This window comes from Corvus brachyrhynchos, unplaced genomic scaffold (assembly GCF_000691975.1).
Source record: "Corvus brachyrhynchos isolate BGI_N302 unplaced genomic scaffold, ASM69197v1 scaffold200, whole genome shotgun sequence".
Taxonomy (NCBI): domain Eukaryota; kingdom Metazoa; phylum Chordata; class Aves; order Passeriformes; family Corvidae; genus Corvus; species Corvus brachyrhynchos.
In genome coordinates, this window is record NW_008236184.1 from 4,296,412 (window position 1) to 4,315,187 (window position 18,776).

Genomic DNA, 18,776 nt, shown 5'->3' on the forward strand with positions numbered 1-18,776 from the left:
CTCCCCGGCCAGGATGGTAGGTGCATCTTCCTTCCCCACCGGCCTGGGGCGAGCAGCGAAGGGTGCCAGGGCGGTCGGGAGTGAGGAGCCCCGGTATCGTGGAGGTTGCGGGATGGAGGCGGCGGCGCTTTGTTCGCGCTCGGATGCTGCTCATTGCTTTGGAAGACGTTGGTCGGCCGGGGAGGAAGGGCCCTTCTGGGGAGGTAACGGGGGATATCGGTGACGGCAAGCGGACCTGTCCGGGCTCTGCGCTCCTGTGCGCGGGCCCGGTGAGTGGCTGGGGCTGCGCAGCCCTGGCAGGGGCGCAGGTGAGGAAACGCACCTGCTCGCAGCGGTCATAGTGGGTGCGGGTTTATTTCCTTGGAATTTGGGGGGGTTGAGGAGGATTAGTAACAAGAGGGGAAGGTGGCTGCGGATGGAGCTTGGGGTTTTTATGATCTGCGGACCTCGCCCCTCCTCAGCTGTTTGTGTTCGAGTATAGGAACAAAACCCAAATTCCCCAGCTGCTCAGCTGTTTGCTGCACTTGTGTCCTTAGCTCAAACACAGAGAAGGATGTATGAAGATGGGTCTAGAGAAGAATCTGGAGAAAGTATTCCGCCTGACAGGAGTTTAAGGAGTCCTGCAGCATTATGTTTTATCCCAGTATGGTCTTCCCTGAAGATGGTGTGCTGCTGGAGAAGGGAGGAGGTGGTACGAGGCATCTCACAGATGCTGCCTTTGGGCAAGGCTTGGCGAAAGACAGTATTAGTGTCTGTATCATCGTTCAGCTCCGTGCCGATGGTGGAATCAGGCTAATGCCAGGCAGGAGGGGGGAGGGTTGTTAAGGTGGACTGTCATGCTGTTGATTTGATGGAAGAGAGATAGAGGGCCAGTCTTCTTTTGCAATTTCTCTCTTCTTTGGTGCTGCACACTCGCATATGAGTAGTCTTGAAGTAGCTGAAGTCTGACTTCAAGCTTCACAACACTACATTCTTCCACTACAGGAAACCAAAAAGCATCCAAATGCATCCAGCGAGTGGGGGAGTAAAAAGGGAAGGTTCCTGTAAAATGTGCATGATGCAGCCTTTCTGTGGCAGCAGAGAGAGGAGACGTGGCCAAGCTTGGAGCTGATTTTCATCCATGTAGGCTATAATCAGGGACTTTGTGCTTAAGAAATGAGAATAACAAAATGCTTTCTTTTTCCTAGCAGTAGTCCTTTGTCATCCCTGACCTTGCTGTATTGCCCATGTAACATGGAGGGATAAGGGGCCAGCTGTCTCTTTATCATTAGCTCTCCTGCATTGCCAGTGGTACTGTGTGATGATGACACCTTTGCAGTCACAGACACATGGGGTTCTATTTTAATAGGGTATCTCTGGTATTTGTTAGTGTTACCACCAGCAAGCTTCTTGTTAAAAGTGTTAAATTATCTGTATGCTAGAGCTGAAATGTGTTGAAGTATTTCAAAATATGGCCTTTTATCTCCAGGGTTCAGAGCTAGAGGAGCAAGAGCATGGTTTAGGACTTTGCACAGACCTGGGTATGTGACCATGAATATCTGTCAGACACTGTTGTTTTGGCTAAGAGGGAAAAAGAGAAGAAGCAAAACCCCATTGACCAGGGAGGGAGCAATGAAAAGAAGTCATTAGTGATGACTAATGATGACCAACAAAAGCTTTCTTAATATTAGAAGAGAGGGGCTGAGAGTGATCAGACTGGGACTGTCAGTGATGTAGGGAGGGGAAAAAGGAGGGAGCTGTAATCAATGTGTCATTGATCACACAGTGAGCTTGGAGGGGAGGAGCATGGCTGCTGCACACTCACACACGCAGAAACACACGCACGCACACACACACTGCGGCAAATTCTGCAGCTGGTGCCTGCTGGCTTGTGACTGCAGAAAAAACAAGCTCCGGTTTAAACTCTCTGATCTCAGAGACGAGGCTGTTTCTATTCCAAGTCGCTCTGGTTCCGCTGTGAAAAGCCCTGCAGGCTGGCACTGTTCCAGAATGACAGGGATTCCTCTTTCTTCTGATGGGGTAGAGGCCCTTTTGCTGTGTAAGGTCAGTACCCTCTCTGTCTCCTTGATGGCTCCATACTGGTTGGCTGCATCCAGCCCCCGTGTCTGTCCTTACAATTTCTCCAGCAAGTAGTTATTGAATTGGGACACATTTTTTCCTCCCCTCCTTTCCTTTCCTGTGATCTGGCAAGGCCAAGCTGTTAGATCTTCTGCCTTACTCCCATTCTGCAGACAGATAGATGTGTAGCTTTGCAGTAGTTTCTTTCCTGACAAAACAATCCACCTCCTGTCATGTCTTTTTGCCACTCTTCCTCTTGTCTATCGTGCTGGCATACCTTAGTCACATCCTCAGCAGGTGTGGTGGTAAATGGATGATACACTGGATCGCAGGAGCATGGTGAGCAATTGCCAGCACTTTGGTGAAAGCAGGGAAGCCACGTGCGTGAACAAGAGGTGCAACATGTCTCAGTCAAAGGGGCATGGCTGGACACCAGGGTAAGGGCAGAAGAGTGGTTCCTCAGCATGAGTTTCTATGGGATGTGGCTTGTGCTCTTTGGACATGTTCAGACACAGACCTTCCTAGGTAACGCCTGGGATGCATCTTGCAAAGAAAGAAGAAACTCCGAAGCAGATAAGGATGCAGTAATACATCCTTGTGATAGGTGTCTGAGTATAGAGATCTTAGTGGGTGCTGCTTCTAGCACAGCCCAGGGTGCTTGCTACAGGCATTATCACAGACTTCCCACTGCTCCTTGATGGGCAGAAGAGAGAGACCTCCAGGTCCTTTAGAGGAGATGCAATGGGAGCCCAAAGCAGTTGAGATAGTCTGGTTAGCACACAGAGACCTGACAGTAGCAGCTACTTTAAAACACAGGGAGTATCTTCCAGCCTTTGTAGTGTTAGTTAGGCAAAAGTACCTGGGAAGAAAGGGAGGTGATAGAAGCTCTCCATCAACCCAGCAACTGTGTATGGGAGGAAAGAGAGCAAGCTATGTGTAAATGAATGCCTAAAAATTATTCTGGGGAGAATGTACTGAGATGGAAAAACAGGATTTATTTTTCTTTCCCCCTAAAAAGTCATGAACTTTCTGGACTCCAACACCAGCCTAGTAGCTGTTGACAGGAAAGATTGGAGACAGTATTGAGCTAGTTTGGTTCTAACTTCTTAGTTTGTATTATTTTTTTCTCCATCCCCTTAGAGGTGCTTGGGTGCACAGTATGAATTCCTCTTACAAATAAACCTTCTGTGTTTGCAGTAAATACTTTCCTTCTACTAAAGCATTGAAATTAACAAGCTTCTACCAGTTTTGTGAAAGGTGGTTGAGCAGGCAAGTGATCAGTCAGTGCCCTCATGGGAACAGTGCACATCTGTTTGTCCTGCACTCCCTGCTCGCACACCAGCTGTCAGCACGTGGCTGTCTCTGAGCATGCTGCCACTTGTACAGTTGGTAGTTTTGGCTCACAAGTGGAGCTGAGAGTATGGCAGTGGACAGCAGGGAATGTGGAGGAAGCTGGCATTACAGTGGTGGAACAGAGCAGAGTGGACACACAAAAAGCAGTCTTCATTAGTTCATGCCTTGCTGTGCCTAATCTCTATGGCTTGTTTTTACCTTGCTTCACATTAAGAAATGGAGATAAATTTCTACATGTGGTGGCTTTAGTTCAGTGTCCTCTCACAGCTTCCTCTCCAGGATCTCAAAAGTTAGCACTAATGGCACAATTAGTTATGTAACCAGCTTTTCAGGAAATTTCTGTCCTTCTGATGCTTTATTCACAGATGAACATGAGCACTAATCTCCTTGGCCAGCAGATTCTTAGCTCTCCTGAGATCTTGAAGTCTTGCTGGATCGAGCTCTCAAATGTATAGAATAGTACTGGGTTGGCTTTTTTTTTTTTTTTAATGGGGAGTACAATTTTGATTCATTTCTGCCTTTCTGAAAAGCAGCATTATCCCAGTGTCAGTGTTTGGAAAGAAATTAGTGAGCCCTTTCTTTGCTTTTGAAAGTAAAGGCTTGAGTATTTCCTCCAAGAAGTTGAAGGCCGAGAATCGCCAACCGAAGGAGGCTTGCAAGTCACAGAGGGGCAGGACTCAATATGCATGTCTGTTATCAATACATGTGTGTCTCTTTGCATGTGGTACTGTCATTCATGCACCTTCTTGTGAAGCACTGAAGTCTTTGGCAATTTGCTAGAACCTACCTCAGGGCTGTAAAAGTTTAGTGCTGTGTTCCACAACATGCTGTAGCTACAAACAGACTGTGTTTAAAAAGCATGGCAGCATAACTGGCTTCCTCTATTGACTTTCACGTTGAGAAATTCAGTTAATTGCTTTTGCACTTTGCTAACCTTTTGTTTCACTGAGATCTCATCTGTCCATTCTCTATTAAGCTCTAGTGTCAAATTTTTAAGTATTTTAGGAAAAAAAATAGCGGGAAGAAGCCATTAAAAAACCTCCCTTTTGAAAGTTATCTGAGGAATATGGGTCTGTCATCAGGCACTCCAGATGCTCTTAGAAGAGAAATGGGAAGGAGCCAGTGATTTACCTTCTGGGTGACTAGATATATGTTCTGAAAGGCTTGCTAAAAATGGATAAGGGTAAGCTAAGTTGTAGTTCTTAGACAGAAATGCAGACACTACCCAAGCCATGTAAGAAGTCAATGGCCTCAATCAAAAATAACTCCTTTGCACAACAGTAAAGCATTGCACAGGGTGGCTTTCTGTGCCTTTGACCCATGTGGCATCTTTCTGAAGAACCAGCTTGCAGGCTGATAGATATGAGCATAATGTGTGTTTTGGCCCAGTTCTTGGTTGCTAGATTTGCATGGGAGTTTTATTTGTTATGGCTTTTCCTTCTTGCTGTTGGTCCATATTCAAAGGCAAAGACCATTGTTAAGGAAGAGGGAGGCATGGGAGCATGGAAGGGTCCTGTGCCTGCGTGGCTCCAAGGGAACTGAACAAGTGAGAGGCCCTGAGAGAAGTGTTTGAGGTGACAGAGGCCTCTCCTGCTCCTTTTTGTTCTCCCTGGTCAGTAAGTTCAGTCCCTGATTCCACCGTGTAATCTGCAATCTGAAAGGGACCTGACTAGATGGGGTGGCATTGGGAAGCAGGGGCTGCTGTGATGAAATAAGACTTGAGTGAGCTCGTTTCAAGCAGACTGATGGGAGGCAGTGGCTGAGTGGACATGTCACCAGTACCACGAGAGGAAGATGTCCCGGACTATTCTGTTAGAAACCTCCTTGGCTGCTTCCAAACCCCTCTCTCTTCAGTGCTAAAGGGACAGGCCCTGTGTTTGCTGGAAGACGGGACAGGAGGCCTTGAAGTTTTCACTTTGAAATAACTTTTTGTATCACATTCATTATTGCTGTATTCCAGATTGTAAATCAAATCCCAGGAACCTAGACCTGGGTTCTATCAAGGATCAACTAGAGCCAAGAGTGCAAAGTCAAGATGCAACAAAGAAAGTTGTTGGCAGAGGAGAGCTGCTTTTTCTCAAGGGCTGGCAGAATACAGTCCTGTGCTTCACCAACCACCTCAGCCACTTGGAGTTCACAGCTGGTTTAATAACTGTATCTTCATGAAGGCTGACATTCAGCAGATCATCCTCAAAACAAGCAAGGGAGAGAAGAAAAGCTGCTTGGAATGAGACTGTTAACAGTATGGAATAGGAACAAGGTTTGAAGAGTCCAAACAGTTGCTATCAATCAGAGGCAGGACCCTCTTGCCAGAAATTTGGCATCTCGATAGGCAAACAGGAGGAAATCTCAAGAGTTAATTCCCTGTGTGTGCAGCCATCCTCTCTTTTATACAATTAAGTTCTCCCTGCCTCAGGCAGTTTATTTGTCATATTGATCAGTTGAGAAAGGAAACAAAAAAAAAAAAAGAGAGAGAGAAATGGAACAGATCATTAGCTGTACCTCCAAGTCAGTCAGAGTCAGCATTACCCAGATGCTCCTAAACTAGGAGAAACACGCAGTTTTCTTCTGTCTATGCTATGTTCTGGTTGTAAGAGTATGTGATCTGGGATGCATATTCTTACTAAAATTAAGAGATAATAAGCTGTCCAACTTTGACTTACAGGAGTCTTCATCTCTGGAGCCTGAAACAGGGTATCTGCCTCAGTGCCAATGGGAGTGGTTTTGTGGAACCTCTGTTTCAGGGACTGGCAGCAACTCCCAGCTGAAGTCCAACTGACACAGAAAGGGGAAACATTAATTTGGTTTCCAAAGGGACCTGCTGTAATGAGTCTGCCAGGGGTTGGTGGAGTGAGGACACCAGATAAGAGGGTGTCTTAAGGTGTGTTTAGGTTTTCTTTCATGGATTTAGCTGGAGACATTTAAGAAGTCACAGCTTCAGCTCCTCACAGCTGGAGGCCATGTCTCTGTGCAGGGCTGCATTCCTGATTCATGCGCATGCCGCACACTGTTCCTCAGCAGAATGATGCAAGGCCAGCATGAGTCAGCAAAGCTGCTGCAGGGAACAGAACATTTTTTTGTGGCCAATCTAGCACCTGGCCAGCTTGGTAGAAGTGGTCACCTTATCCATTATCTCAGTGGTGGTATAACTTCCAGTTGAAGGGCAGTAACTTCTGGAAATACATAAAACTGTTTCCAAAGTGAATATCTGCATCTTCAATTAGTGGTTCTAAAATGGCTGAGCTATCAAATTGCTCCTTAGCATAAAAGTGAGACAGTATGTGCAATTAGGGAGCAATGAGATGGTTGCTATGGTTGACATGATATAGAAATAGAGGTTGCCTGGGAGAAGAGCTGTAGATGGCATGAAAATATCACAGGGAGGAGGGAAGATGGCAAGAACAGGCAAGTGGTTAGCAGGAATATCTCTTGGGATGTGGCAGGTGCCCACAGCCTCCCACACCTTAAGGAATATTTCATCTCCTTCTCTTGCCCTGCTGCTGGTTTGCCTTTGTAGTAAATCCCCAGGAGGCAGGCAGTCATTTTGCAGAGCCTGCTCTTACCTTAAAGCATGATCAGTTCTCCTGGCATGCAGTAACAGTATGGTACGGTGAGTTATGAAATATGTCCAGCATTATACATAAAAGCTCTGCTCTGGCTCCCCTGATGCTCTTGCATATGCTGTGTGCTTCTCTGCTCAGTCCTCTGTGTGCCACACTGCCAAGCTCCCTGTCAGGGCTGGGTGTAATCTGTCACCCTTTTCCTCAGGTACAGAGCCGCACAGCAGGAGACTGTTAGCGCATGTGTGGTCGTATTCTGGAGAGGCTGCTCTTCTACCTTCTTCAATATAACTGGAATATGAGCAATAATAGTCAATATACCATGTGTACCCCAAATTCCCCTCAGTCTGCAACTGGGCTATTAGCTAAAATCAAAGCCAGTATCTGGAGATTTGCCCTTGTTAACAGGCAGAAGTTGGTGTGGGTGTGCTTTCAGTCCGTATAGAATGCTTTGCTTCATAAAGACGTTTCAATTATCTTCCCTCTCTCGGCACACTGCTTTGTGCTTTCCTGTGCTTTGTTTATTCAGTTCCTCCAGATAAGGCACATCTCCTGTTGCACATCCACAGGACTTTATTTCAGTAGTGCTGTGTTTTTAACTGTGTGACTCTGTATCTCAATATGAAAAATCATCAAACACTATTTTGAAATTTTCATAAAAAATAAAAACTGAAAACTCATACATGTAATATTTTCCTGCTCAAACACCATTGACTTCCCCTTTTTTTTCTAGGTGCAGTTTAAAATCCCTCATTTTATGCCTTGGTGCATCTGTGACCTGTTGGGTGATGGTTTCCACTGCTCCACAGGCAGCACACAGCTCTGCCCTGGCCCTCCCTGACAGGGGCTCAGCACTTTGCTGCAGTTTCTTGCCTCTCGATTTTCAGATGATTTTCATATTTCCATTAAAAGTGTGTTTCCCTTTACTGGAACACAATGAGTTTCTCTGAGAAAATCACTAAAGATCCCCTTAAAGAGGATAGATTTTTTGATTTAGCCATTGACAAATAAATATTTGTCTACTTCTTCAGAGTGTTTGAAGACCTAAAAATAGAAAATGTATGAAATAAATCTTTACAGTAGACTTTTTCAGACCATGAGAGGCAGAACACTTGCTGCTGGACCACAAAGCACTGTCTGAAGCCAGTTCCTCATCATTCTCAGCTACTGAATCACACTAGCAAGCTAAAACTACAGCACTTTCCCAATAATCTTATGAAAATAAGTAGTTACTGCAGACATCACATGTTGTGTGAGGAGGGAAGGAGACTGTGGGACGGCCCTTTTCCTGTGATCCCCAGTGATCTGGCTAAGCCCTTTGCTCTGCTCATCTCTGGAAAAGCAACGAAGAGCTGGATGTGCCCAGAATTTCTGGGACCCGCTGCATTTCCTTGGGCTCTGGAAGGCAGTGGTTAGGCACCAGTGTGCATGGCAGCCACCCACCTAGGACTCAGAATCTCTCTTAGCCTTTTCTGGGGGATTTATGCCTGTACTCCTCACCTGGTGTCTCTCTACTTACCTTGCCTGAGAGTCTCCTCTCATCTGGCACGACGCTGCCATTAGATGGTAAGGAGGAACAGAGTGGGACTTGTCCTGTCATTGTGATAAACACATCCAGGTGCATCCCTGGGGTGCGAGAAATCGTGTTTGAGTTCCTGAGCTGGAATCACCACATGAGGACCTGAGTGGTGAATCCACAGTTGTTGGCTGTGTACTGGCTGCCAAAGCAATCTCTGTGTTTATTTAACTCCTGAGCCTACCTGACTAGCTGGCAGAGCTTCCAGGTCTCCATCAGCCAGAGCTGGTCCCATCTGCCAGCTGTACACTGTTCAGGTTGCCTGCTGGAGAAAGGAGCTGTGCGCTCTTCAGGTGCTGGGAGTGTGACATTGCTTCCAACAAGGGCACATTCACTCCTTTCCCTCATTGCTGGACAACATGGGGTGGCCCTGGTCTGGCAGAGCAGTGGGTCCATAGTGTGGTTGGACACGGGACTGTGTATCTGCACAGACAGGATGAGAGGCAGGACCCTGCTCAGAGTTCAGTGCAGAACCTTTTCTCCTTTTCCTCTGGTCTTTACAATCTCCCTCCCAAGGAGCTGTGGCTTGCTGTACTTGGTACGGTCCTGGAGTGTTTGTGAATGACTGTGTTGTTTCATTCTCTGAATGGACACCATTTGGGCCTGGATCCTTTTTCTCCCATTGGCACTGAAGAAGCTGCAGTTGGAGACTTCACAGCCTCAGAATGAGAGAGTCAGTTACTATCTCAGTGTTGTTATGTAATTTCAGAGTGAAGGAAATGGCAGTCTTTCAGATTGCACTAGCTCATGTTAGTTATGCGAATATATGCACTCTAAGAACCCTATGCATGGTTTGACTGTCCTCAGAGGTAGACTTTGTTCAATAAATATCAGGAAGACCATGTGACCCCAGGCCCAGCTCTTTGCTGAAGTCTAGCAAAAGGTACTGAGCCATAGTGATATCTAGGATCTTCTTGTTAGAGTCTTTTTAACAGTGTCCCCTTGAAGAGAGATGTTCATAATGTCAGGTAAGACAGCCAGAAGTGAGGAAGAGTGAGTTTTTAATCAGCATGGCTTGTGTGCCTTGATAACATTTTCAGACTCTGAAACTTCTGTATTTTTTATCAATGTACTATTGGTGTTCACTTTACAGGTAGAACCTGGCCTGGTAAGCCTAAATAATTTTAGGGACCAAGGAGGGGAAGGGTGTGGGAAGGCCTAAGGGAGGTAATGAGGGATAAAGAATACACGCTGGGTGGGAAAGGGCTGATTTCTATGTGGTCAGACAAGCAGTCTCCATCCTCTGGATGGCAAAGTCATGGGAGCTCTGCAGCCCAGATTTGCACCTGCCATCAGACAGGTACACAGACTGGTGAGTGAGATCCCTGCCCTGAGTTTTCTCTTTTACTGGCTAAACAGTCCCACCTGACTTCTCCTCTCATCAAAGATGTGCCAGTCCTTTAGTCATCTTTTGGCTCTTACCTTCATTCTGATTTGTTGTACCAGTCAGAGCATCATGACTGATTTCAGCACAGTCACTTGAAAGATAACCCAGTGCTCTGGCCTAAAGCATCATTTCACAAAGGTGAGAAACTGGGTCCCGCTGCCCTGACACTTGGTCTCTGGTTTCAGCATGCCAAGCTGTAACTGTGGTTCTTCCAGTCCTGATTAACAGAATAAGACCTCTGAGATTTGATGGTCTAAAAGGTTAAAGAAAATAACAAGCAGCATCTTGTGTAGCTATCCTTGACAGCTCTTCAGACTAGCTCAGAATTTATTCTGCAGCTACAGGAGCTTTAGGTGCTTCCATTTAAAGTAGCAGAACACAGGGATCTGTGCTGTCAGCATGACCTCCTTTTCTGCCTCTACAGCCATCTGTCTGTTTGTAGGATCATCTCTCTCTCTCAGGCATCCTGTTTGTCACAGTTACCCCAGTGCACTGTCCTTTCTTTCAGCCTAGCCTGACCTCCACAGAAGAGCCCTCTCTACCTGATTGCTGAGCACTGAGCCCACAGCATCTGCTCCTCCGTTCTCTCTCCCTCTGTCTCTTTGCAGGTGCAGCCCTGAATGATTAGTTCATACCCACTCCAGAATCGGTGTGGCTTTGCTCTTCACTTGCTATCCTCTACCATAACCAAAGTAATTCTACACTCAAGGGGCCACACAATCACAGAATATGTTAATTGGAAGGGACCTGTAGGGATCACCAAGTCCAACTCCCTGCTCCTCACAGGTCTAGCTAAAATTAAACCATATGACTAAAAGTACCATCCAAATACTCCTTGAACTCTGACGGGCTTGGTGCAATTCCCCAGGGAGCCTGTTCCTAAGGCTGCCCACCCTCTTGGTGAAGAACCCTTTCTAATGTCCAATCTGAATTCTGATTCTGTCCAATCTGATGCAGTTTCATTCTATTTCCTCATATCCTAGTGCTGGTCACCAGAGAAAGGAGATCAGCAACTTCTCCTCCGCTGCCCTTCTTGAAAATGCTGTGAACAGCAAAGAGGGTACCCTCAGCCCTTCTAGTATGTGAGCTATACATACTCTTAAAAAAAAAAAAATCTGACTTTTCCTCCCATCCCAGTAGTTCAGGAGTGCAGCTGCACATCCTGAAATGCCACTTCAATATTAGTAATGGAAATCTATCCTCTAGCCCAGAGTACCTGTTGCTCACCACCTCTGGGATGTTTTGTGTAGTGCCTCCATGGTCAGGAGGAGGCACCCATGGGTGGCTGCCCTGTAGGAAGGAGCTGTATGTGTCTTCTGCGGGCCTTTGGGGTGAGGGTGCTGATACTTCTATACAATGGTAAGTAATGTGATCTGTGTGCAGAAGACGAATGCCATGTCTCTTTTCTGAAACCTTACTGTGGTTGTGAATGAGGTGTGTTTGTGTATTAAATCTTTCCATATGTTTAAATGTTTCAATATGTTATGCAGCAGGCACTTTGTGTGGGTAAAAGGCAAGTAATGCCACGAGTCAAAACTACTTAAAAGACAGAAAACAAGTTAGCAAACAAATACATGGTTTGTGCAGCATCCAGAGGTAAAGTACAAGGGCTTCATGATTTCCTACTAAATACGAAGTTGATCAGTACAGTAACGATGAAGGAACATGGAGGTGGCTAAATTTATAGATGACTCAGTTACTGAGATCTAGAAATGTCTGTGAGGAACTTCAGCAACAAAATTGCACAGTCATGATGTCCATTAAATTCATTGTCACAAAAAGCAAAATCAAGCACACTAGAGAAATTAAACCTTCTAGACTCCCTGTAAGACCTTAATAGTTGGCAGGGTCAAATTTGGATGTCACTAGGTACCCTAACTGAAAATCTTTATTTGGTGCAAAGCTAATCTTAGGTTATATTATAATGCATAAAAAGATAGGGTGGAGAATAATACAGAAAAGACAATAATCTTCTGTACTTCTGTGAATCTTCTGTACTCCTCCTTGTGTACTTCTTGCTCATCCCAGTGGCCACAGGGAGAGATGGCAGCAGTTCCAAGGGACTAAAGAAACTCTCCTCTGAAGGAACAAGTGGTAAAGACATGGGGCTTTCTGCCTTGGTGGGGACATGACGGATGGGAATGTTCCCTGGAAGTGCACATGCACAGGGATGATTGCAGAAATCAGAATGTTCCTGAACACACAGAGTGAGGATTCATACAAAATGAGAACTGCAGTGCTACTGAAGAGAGGAGATTTATTTAATGTAGCAGCTTCTGAGAATAGTTGGAGAGGGCTGCACAGAGACAGGGATCTGTGTTCAGAATGCACCTGGAGATGAGCTGTGTCCAGGTATTTGTTCCAGGTAAGTTGAAGACTGCAGTTTTCAGGAGCCTGAGAAGGATATTCCTTATACTGGTCAATGGAACTGAGGGATTTTTTCATTTGCAATGCTATTTCCAGGAATGCATTTCAATGTGATAGAGCTCTAGTAAGGAGAAATACCTGGAAGTGACCTGAACAGCATGCTTCCAGTCACCGTGTCTGCAATGTCAGTCACCCTGCTACACGTTTCTGGTGCACATGGTTTTTGTTAGTGAGAGGAATGATGTGCCAGGCTGTGTGTTTAAATCTTCTGTCTGTGCAGCTGCTACTGCAGGCTATACAGAGAAAGTGGCCAGCAAAGGACTTCTCAGCCTCACGAGCACTTGGATTCACAGAGGCTTTGGGCAGGTGTGTTCCCTTAGCTGGGCACGGGGTGCTACTGCACTGGGCTGGGAAGGTCGCTGCCCCAACTTGGGGTGAATAGGGGCTGGGGCATGGGCCGTGTTAGGGCACTGTGCTGCTGCCTCACTCACAGTTCGCAGTTCAGTCTGGAGTTCATGTGCTATTCTGCTTTATCTCTGAATTTCATTAAAAAACTGCTTGGGGTGTTGGTGTGCATGGGTGTGTGCAGTGAGTCCATGTTTCTGGAAATGGCCTAGCTGTACAGCTCTGCTCCTGTGTCCTCCTGAGAATCAACTGACAGTGTCTGTCTGACTTCCTCTTCTTCATTCCCTCCCATCAGGTATTTATTTATACATATTGAAAATATCCTTCCCCCACACTCAGCCTCACCTTGTATGAAAACAATTTAGTCCCTTAATCATCCTCACAGCCCTTCACAAGACTCAGTCCTTCCCCATTCATCCCTCCCATCTGCCAGCAGCTGCTGGCCCTGCAGCTTGAGCCTTCTCTTTCTTCCCCATGTGCAGGGGACATTCCCTGCGGGGTGAGGGGCTGCCAGCAGAATGCTAACAGCCAGGCTTTGTTCACAGCCTCAGCGGGGACAGCTCAGCTGCCTGGGCTCGGACTGCGGGATGGCAGCGAGAAGCAGTGTTTTCATGCCTGTTAGTGCTGCAGACAGGCCCCTTCCCTCTGCAGCTGGCACTGTCACCAGTGCTGCCCGGCCGGCAACCCGCAGGCTGGCATTGCCCCTGCAGCGCCCGGGCACTTGGTGCCTGGAGAGATGCCCACAGACCGCACTGTGCCCCAGAGCCCTCCCTGTCGCGTGGCATAAGGACGAGGCTGCTGGTGTTGGTGCTGTGCACCAGGCGGTGTTCCCCAAGTGATGTGGGTAACCACTGCTAAAATGATGTCTGGGGTGTGCAGGCACCAAGGTGGCAGAGGCTGAAGCCTGGGGAATGGTGTGAGTGTCGCTTTGTCCCAGTAGCAATGTTGAAAAACAGGAACAGATCACTTCTGTTCTGGATGCCCCAAGCAACAAGACTGGAGGTCCTGGTGTGGGGGAGCTGTGTGAATGCTGCACAATGGATCGGTGAGGAACAGGGTGCTCCTTGTGAGCACTTCTGGGACCTCAGCAATACCAAGGCATCAGCAGTGCCTTCACAATTACCATTGCTTCGAGGATGAGTGGGGTTTTGTTTCTTCTGGCTGCACAGAATGCCCCAGAACACCTCCTGGGCCCTCCTCACCTGTGCCTCCTCCCACCCTCCCATGCTGCTCCCCATGGCTCACTTGCAGCATCCCTTCTGTGCACATGGACTTGCTTCCCAGGGTCTCCAGCCATATACCTGTTCCATTTTGCACAGTGATGGTTTGGTTTTAGTCTGGAGGGACCCTTTTTTAGCCAAACTGAAAGAAGACAAGTTCAGGAAGCAGCTAGAGATGCCAAGTACAAATAGTTCTGCTGAGAGCTTAGAGCCACTCTCACTTTGGGCTGAAAGCTACCTTCTGGGCTTATCTGTCTGGTTAATTGCTAACAGCTGAGTAAAACATTCCAGTAAAGTGGGTTTGTGGGTTTGATTTAAAGCCTTCCTTCCTTCCTTCCTTCCTTCCTTCCGACTTCCTTCCTTCCTTCCTTCCGACTTCCTTCCTTCCTTCCTTCCGACTTCCTTCCTTCCTTCCTTCCGACTTCCTTCCTTCCTTCCTTCCGACTTCCTTCCTTCCTTCCTTCCGACTTCCTTCCTTCCTTCCTTCCGACTTCCTTCCTTCCTTCCTTCCGACTTCCTTCCTTCCTTCCTTCCGACTTCCTTCCTTCCTTCCTTCCGACTTCCTTCCTTCCTTCCTTCCGACTTCCTTCCTTCCTTCCTTCCTTCCAATAGAGCTATTTTAGAAGGACTGAAATCTGCCTAGAAAGAGCCAGTGGGAGGTTGTGGAAGGTGGAAAGAACAACATTGTCAGAGAGCAACAGTTGTCTGAAAGATGTGAAATTAAAATAGGTGTTCATTTTCAGTGAAGATATATGGACCTCCAATCTATATGAGGGATTAAAACCTATGATAGTCTTAAACCCTATAAATTATATATTCCAACAATTAAGTTCTAAGTGCCTGGCTTGTTGAGTGGATGTAATGTCCAGAGGTAAGTATTTTCAAAGACTGTAATCAAAAAAGGTTCTGTGCTGTCTGCAGTGACCAGGGAAGTGCTGCAGGAAGGTGCCGTACGTTGTCCTGCATCCCAGAGCCGTCTGATGTGGGCATACAGCAGTGGCTCTGCTCCTGGCTGTCAGCATGGCAGACACTCACTACCCTTCTTTCTAATAAATTAATAGGGCCCCGGAATTATGGTAGCATTTTGCCAAATACCTGTACAATGCCAATGCCAAGGTGAGCACACAAACTGCTTTTTTCCACTCCCAGCATCTTACTTGCTCTTTGGCTTCTCCTTTTTTTCCCTAAATATATAGAGAGAGCAGAGTCCTGTCTTGGTTCCTATTTGTGCCTCTGACAGAAGAATGAGAATTCTTGTTGTCTAGGTATTTCCCATAGCAGCGTCTTAGGAGTGCACATTTGGATTAAAGAAAAATGCTTTGTTAAAGAAAAAAACTGCTATGAATGAGTGGAGACTTGTTACCAGTGCTGCACCACTCCAGTGAAAGCTGAGTTGGCACCCACTGACTGGCTCACAGAGCCTGAGGTGCCTGGGGTGTGGACAATGCCAGAGACACCTCTCTGTGGTAGCTGCGATGAGGCAAGGCACTTCTGTCTGGAAGGGGATAATTTGTCTGCACCAGTGTTTACAAACACAGCCATCTGGCACAGCTCAAAGCGCCTGGCTCTGTGGACTTCAGAATATGCTGGAGATGAGCGTGCTGATCCAGAAGAAGGATTTCCTTCCTTGTTGTTGAAAAGAATTTGCTTTGTTCTATGAGACTTGGGTCTTGAATGTAAATTGAAGCCTTGCAATCAAACCCATGCTGAAGTGGAATTCTTGAGGCTAAAACATCAGTAGCTGGATGCTGTCTCATCAGCTGCTCTCATCCTGTCTAATCCCTTTTCTTTCCCCAGGCCAAAGAACTCTCCATCACCAGAGTGACACCTTGGATACGGTGATCCTGGTGAATCCTAATGTGGACAGCATTGTGTCTGAGGTAAGGACCAGATGTGCCATCAAGTTCTCTCCACATCAGCTCTCCTGCCCTTGCTTGACATGGAGGTCATGATCATCACAATTTGCACCTTTTGGAGAGTGCAAACCTGCTGCCAGTCTGCTGCAAGGTGTGGTGAAAAGGCCAGGTGTTCTGGTCTTGCCAGTAACCAGGATATACACAGTAACTCTGATGTGACATGGAGCTGTGTCGGGCAGACAGTAGCAGTGTCTTCCCTCTTCAATAAGCAACTTTCTTGTAAGTAGAAAACCTAGGCTGGCTATTTGTGAATAACATGTGAGTTATCACCTGTCCATGGGATTGGGATCCTGGGTGCTGGTGTGGAGTACAGGTAACTTCTAACTGCAGCCCTCTGTCTCATGGGAACAGGTCCGCTCACTTGTGTGTGATTCATCAGCTCACAAACTACTGATCCTCTGTGGTCAGAGCTCAGATCAGGAGGGAGACTTGATCCTGCAGACCGGGACCTTCACTTACCAGAAGTTTGCTGAGATACTTTCAGACCCGGAGGTGAGTGTGCGCTGTAATCCAGTAACATCCCCTCCTGTTCAGAGTGCACGGTAGAGCAAAGCAGCCTGTGCCCTCCTTCAGGTGGCAGATTTGCAGACAGATGGGTTTGAAATCCAGCAAAAATCTGCATACCATAAATAATTCATGTTAATGTCTTGGGAATCTTGCTTTAACTCTCTGTCTTAAGTTTTCCAAGACCGAGGCATGGGTGATTCCTTTAAGTGTTCAGCTTGAAATAACCTTCCAGACTGGCTCTGCAGGGGACAAACACTCAAAATTTCTTAAAGCAGGTCTTAACATAACTGTGGGCAGCTTTCAAAAACAGCTAAGAGAGGCCATCATCACCCTAGAAAATGTGAGTATTTCTCTTCATGTCACAGTCAGTCCACCAAGCAAGTTCACAAGGTTCAGAATGTTCATTAGATGATGAGGGATTGAATAAATGCTGATTAAGTAACTACATGATGATGACATAACTACAAATGTTGCTATTTAATTGCAGAATTGTTGCATCATTCAGTTTGGAAGGGCACATGAGAGGTCTGTAATCCAGCGTCATGCACAGAGCAGAGTAAGCACTGAATTTAGACAAGTTTGTTCAGGGATTTGTCCAGCAAGGCCTGGAAAACCTTATAGGGTATCTCTGAACCTCTGCTCCAATGCTGATCATCTCAGGTAGATATATGATAGCTTTTCTGACAGACTTTACATTGTTGGCACTTGTTGCCAGTACAGATATGCTACTCTGGTTTTTGAGAAGCTCTATTTCCACTGATTGTGTTGTTTAGAATGTCTCCATCTGATTGAATATATAGTTGCTGCAGGAATGGCTGGATGATACTTCAACAATTGATATTATTATTGCTGTAATTACATCAGCAAATATGCTTGCCTTCATTTATTTAAAGCTGATTGTTCTGATTTATCTCTGGTATCCATTTAAATGGACAGAAACTAATCAGTTAAGGGCTGTCTAAGCAAAAGAATACAGTGTAAAGACGTATGCAAATCTCATTTTGGATACTTAGGAAGTTGAGGTGTAATACTTCTTCGGTCAATATATGTTCAGCATAGCTGTAAGGCACCTTGGAAATTATATTGACCTTATTCTACTTACTAATCACATAGCATGTCCCCAACCCTGTATGTGTAGCAAAGATGGAGTCATGACTTTCAAAATAGGTCCCAGGAAAGAAAATTATTCTAAATAAAAAAGAAAATCCAATGTCACTAGAACTGCACAAAGTACTCTGTGGTGGTTGACTAGCCAGCGAGCAAGGCTAAGTTCAGACAATGATGCTTAGCATTGAAAAGGTTTTCTCAGGGTTAGAATTCACAAATCACAAAAAAACCCCCCAGCCTGCTACTTTTGAGTCCAAGCCAGGGACTGATATCCCAGATTTAACAAGAAGTAAGGAAAGAAAACACAGTGGTTCCTGTTTTTATTTTCTTTCCTGAGATCTTGTCACAATACACGCCCAGCAGTCAGAAGCCGTAGCAACCCCTCAACATTAAGAATTTCAAAACAGAGCATGGCTCTATGCATTGATTTTCCATGGGCTTTCAAACTATTTCATCTACCCCCTATGTTTCCTGTTGGTAAAGTGCTCATGTTGTCTTCAGTATGTCTGCATTAACTACCTTGCTTTTTTTTTTTCCCCCAAGTGCTATATAGGTCTCAGAGCTGTATTTGACCTTTATTTGTCTGTGCTTATCTCATTAGGTCACCCAGATTCTCAGCAACACTGATTCAGATACCAAGGCCTCTCTTACCGTGTCGTGCCTGGGAGAAGGAGCCTGGAGCAACCTTGGGCATCCGAGATTTCAGGACATTATTAATCTGAAACTGAATCCTGATCCAGTTCTGCCAGAAATGGATGGGGTGTCTGAATTTGCAGAATATGTCTCTGAGACAGTTGACGTGCCGTCTCCATTTGATCTCCTGGAGCCACCCACCTCAGGGGGTTTTCTGAAGCTTTCTAAGCCCTGCTGCTACATATTCCCTGGGGGACGAGGTGATTCTGCTCTCTTTGCTGTCAATGGGTTTAACATCCTTGTGGATGGTGGCTCTGAGAGGAAATCCTGCTTCTGGAAGCTGGTCAGGCACCTGGATAGGATTGACTCAATCCTGCTCACCCACATTGGTGCAGACAACCTGCCCGGCATCAATGGGCTGCTGCAGAGGAAAGTTGCTGAGCAAGAGGAGGAACAGTCCCAGGGCTCTACCAACTACAGTGACTGGATGAAGAACCTAATTTCTCCTGAGCTAGGGGTGGTTTTTTTTAATGTTCCTGAGAAGCTGAAGATGCCTGAAGCCTCCATGAAAGTAAAGAGGAGCATTGAAGAAGCGTGTATGACACTGCAGTATCTCAACAGACTGGGCATTAAATCAGAGCCTCTCTACAGGGTGGTGAGCAGCACCATCGAGCCCATCACGCTCTT

At 46.3% G+C, this 18,776-nt stretch overlaps 1 protein-coding gene across 1 annotated transcript in view; it reads left to right on the plus strand.

Annotated features, from left to right (window-relative positions):
• Nucleotides 1-18,776, plus strand: part of MAP1A (microtubule associated protein 1A) — a 52,152-nt gene that overhangs the window by 19,771 nt on the left and 13,605 nt on the right. Inside the window, 4 exon segments of the mRNA XM_017738106.1 lie at nucleotides 15,724-15,806; nucleotides 16,194-16,334; nucleotides 18,058-18,773; nucleotides 18,775-18,776. The exon segment at nucleotides 18,775-18,776 is cut by the window's right edge and continues 6,338 nt beyond it. Of these exon segments, the coding sequence (XP_017593595.1) occupies nucleotides 15,724-15,806; nucleotides 16,194-16,334; nucleotides 18,058-18,773; nucleotides 18,775-18,776 (942 nt within the window).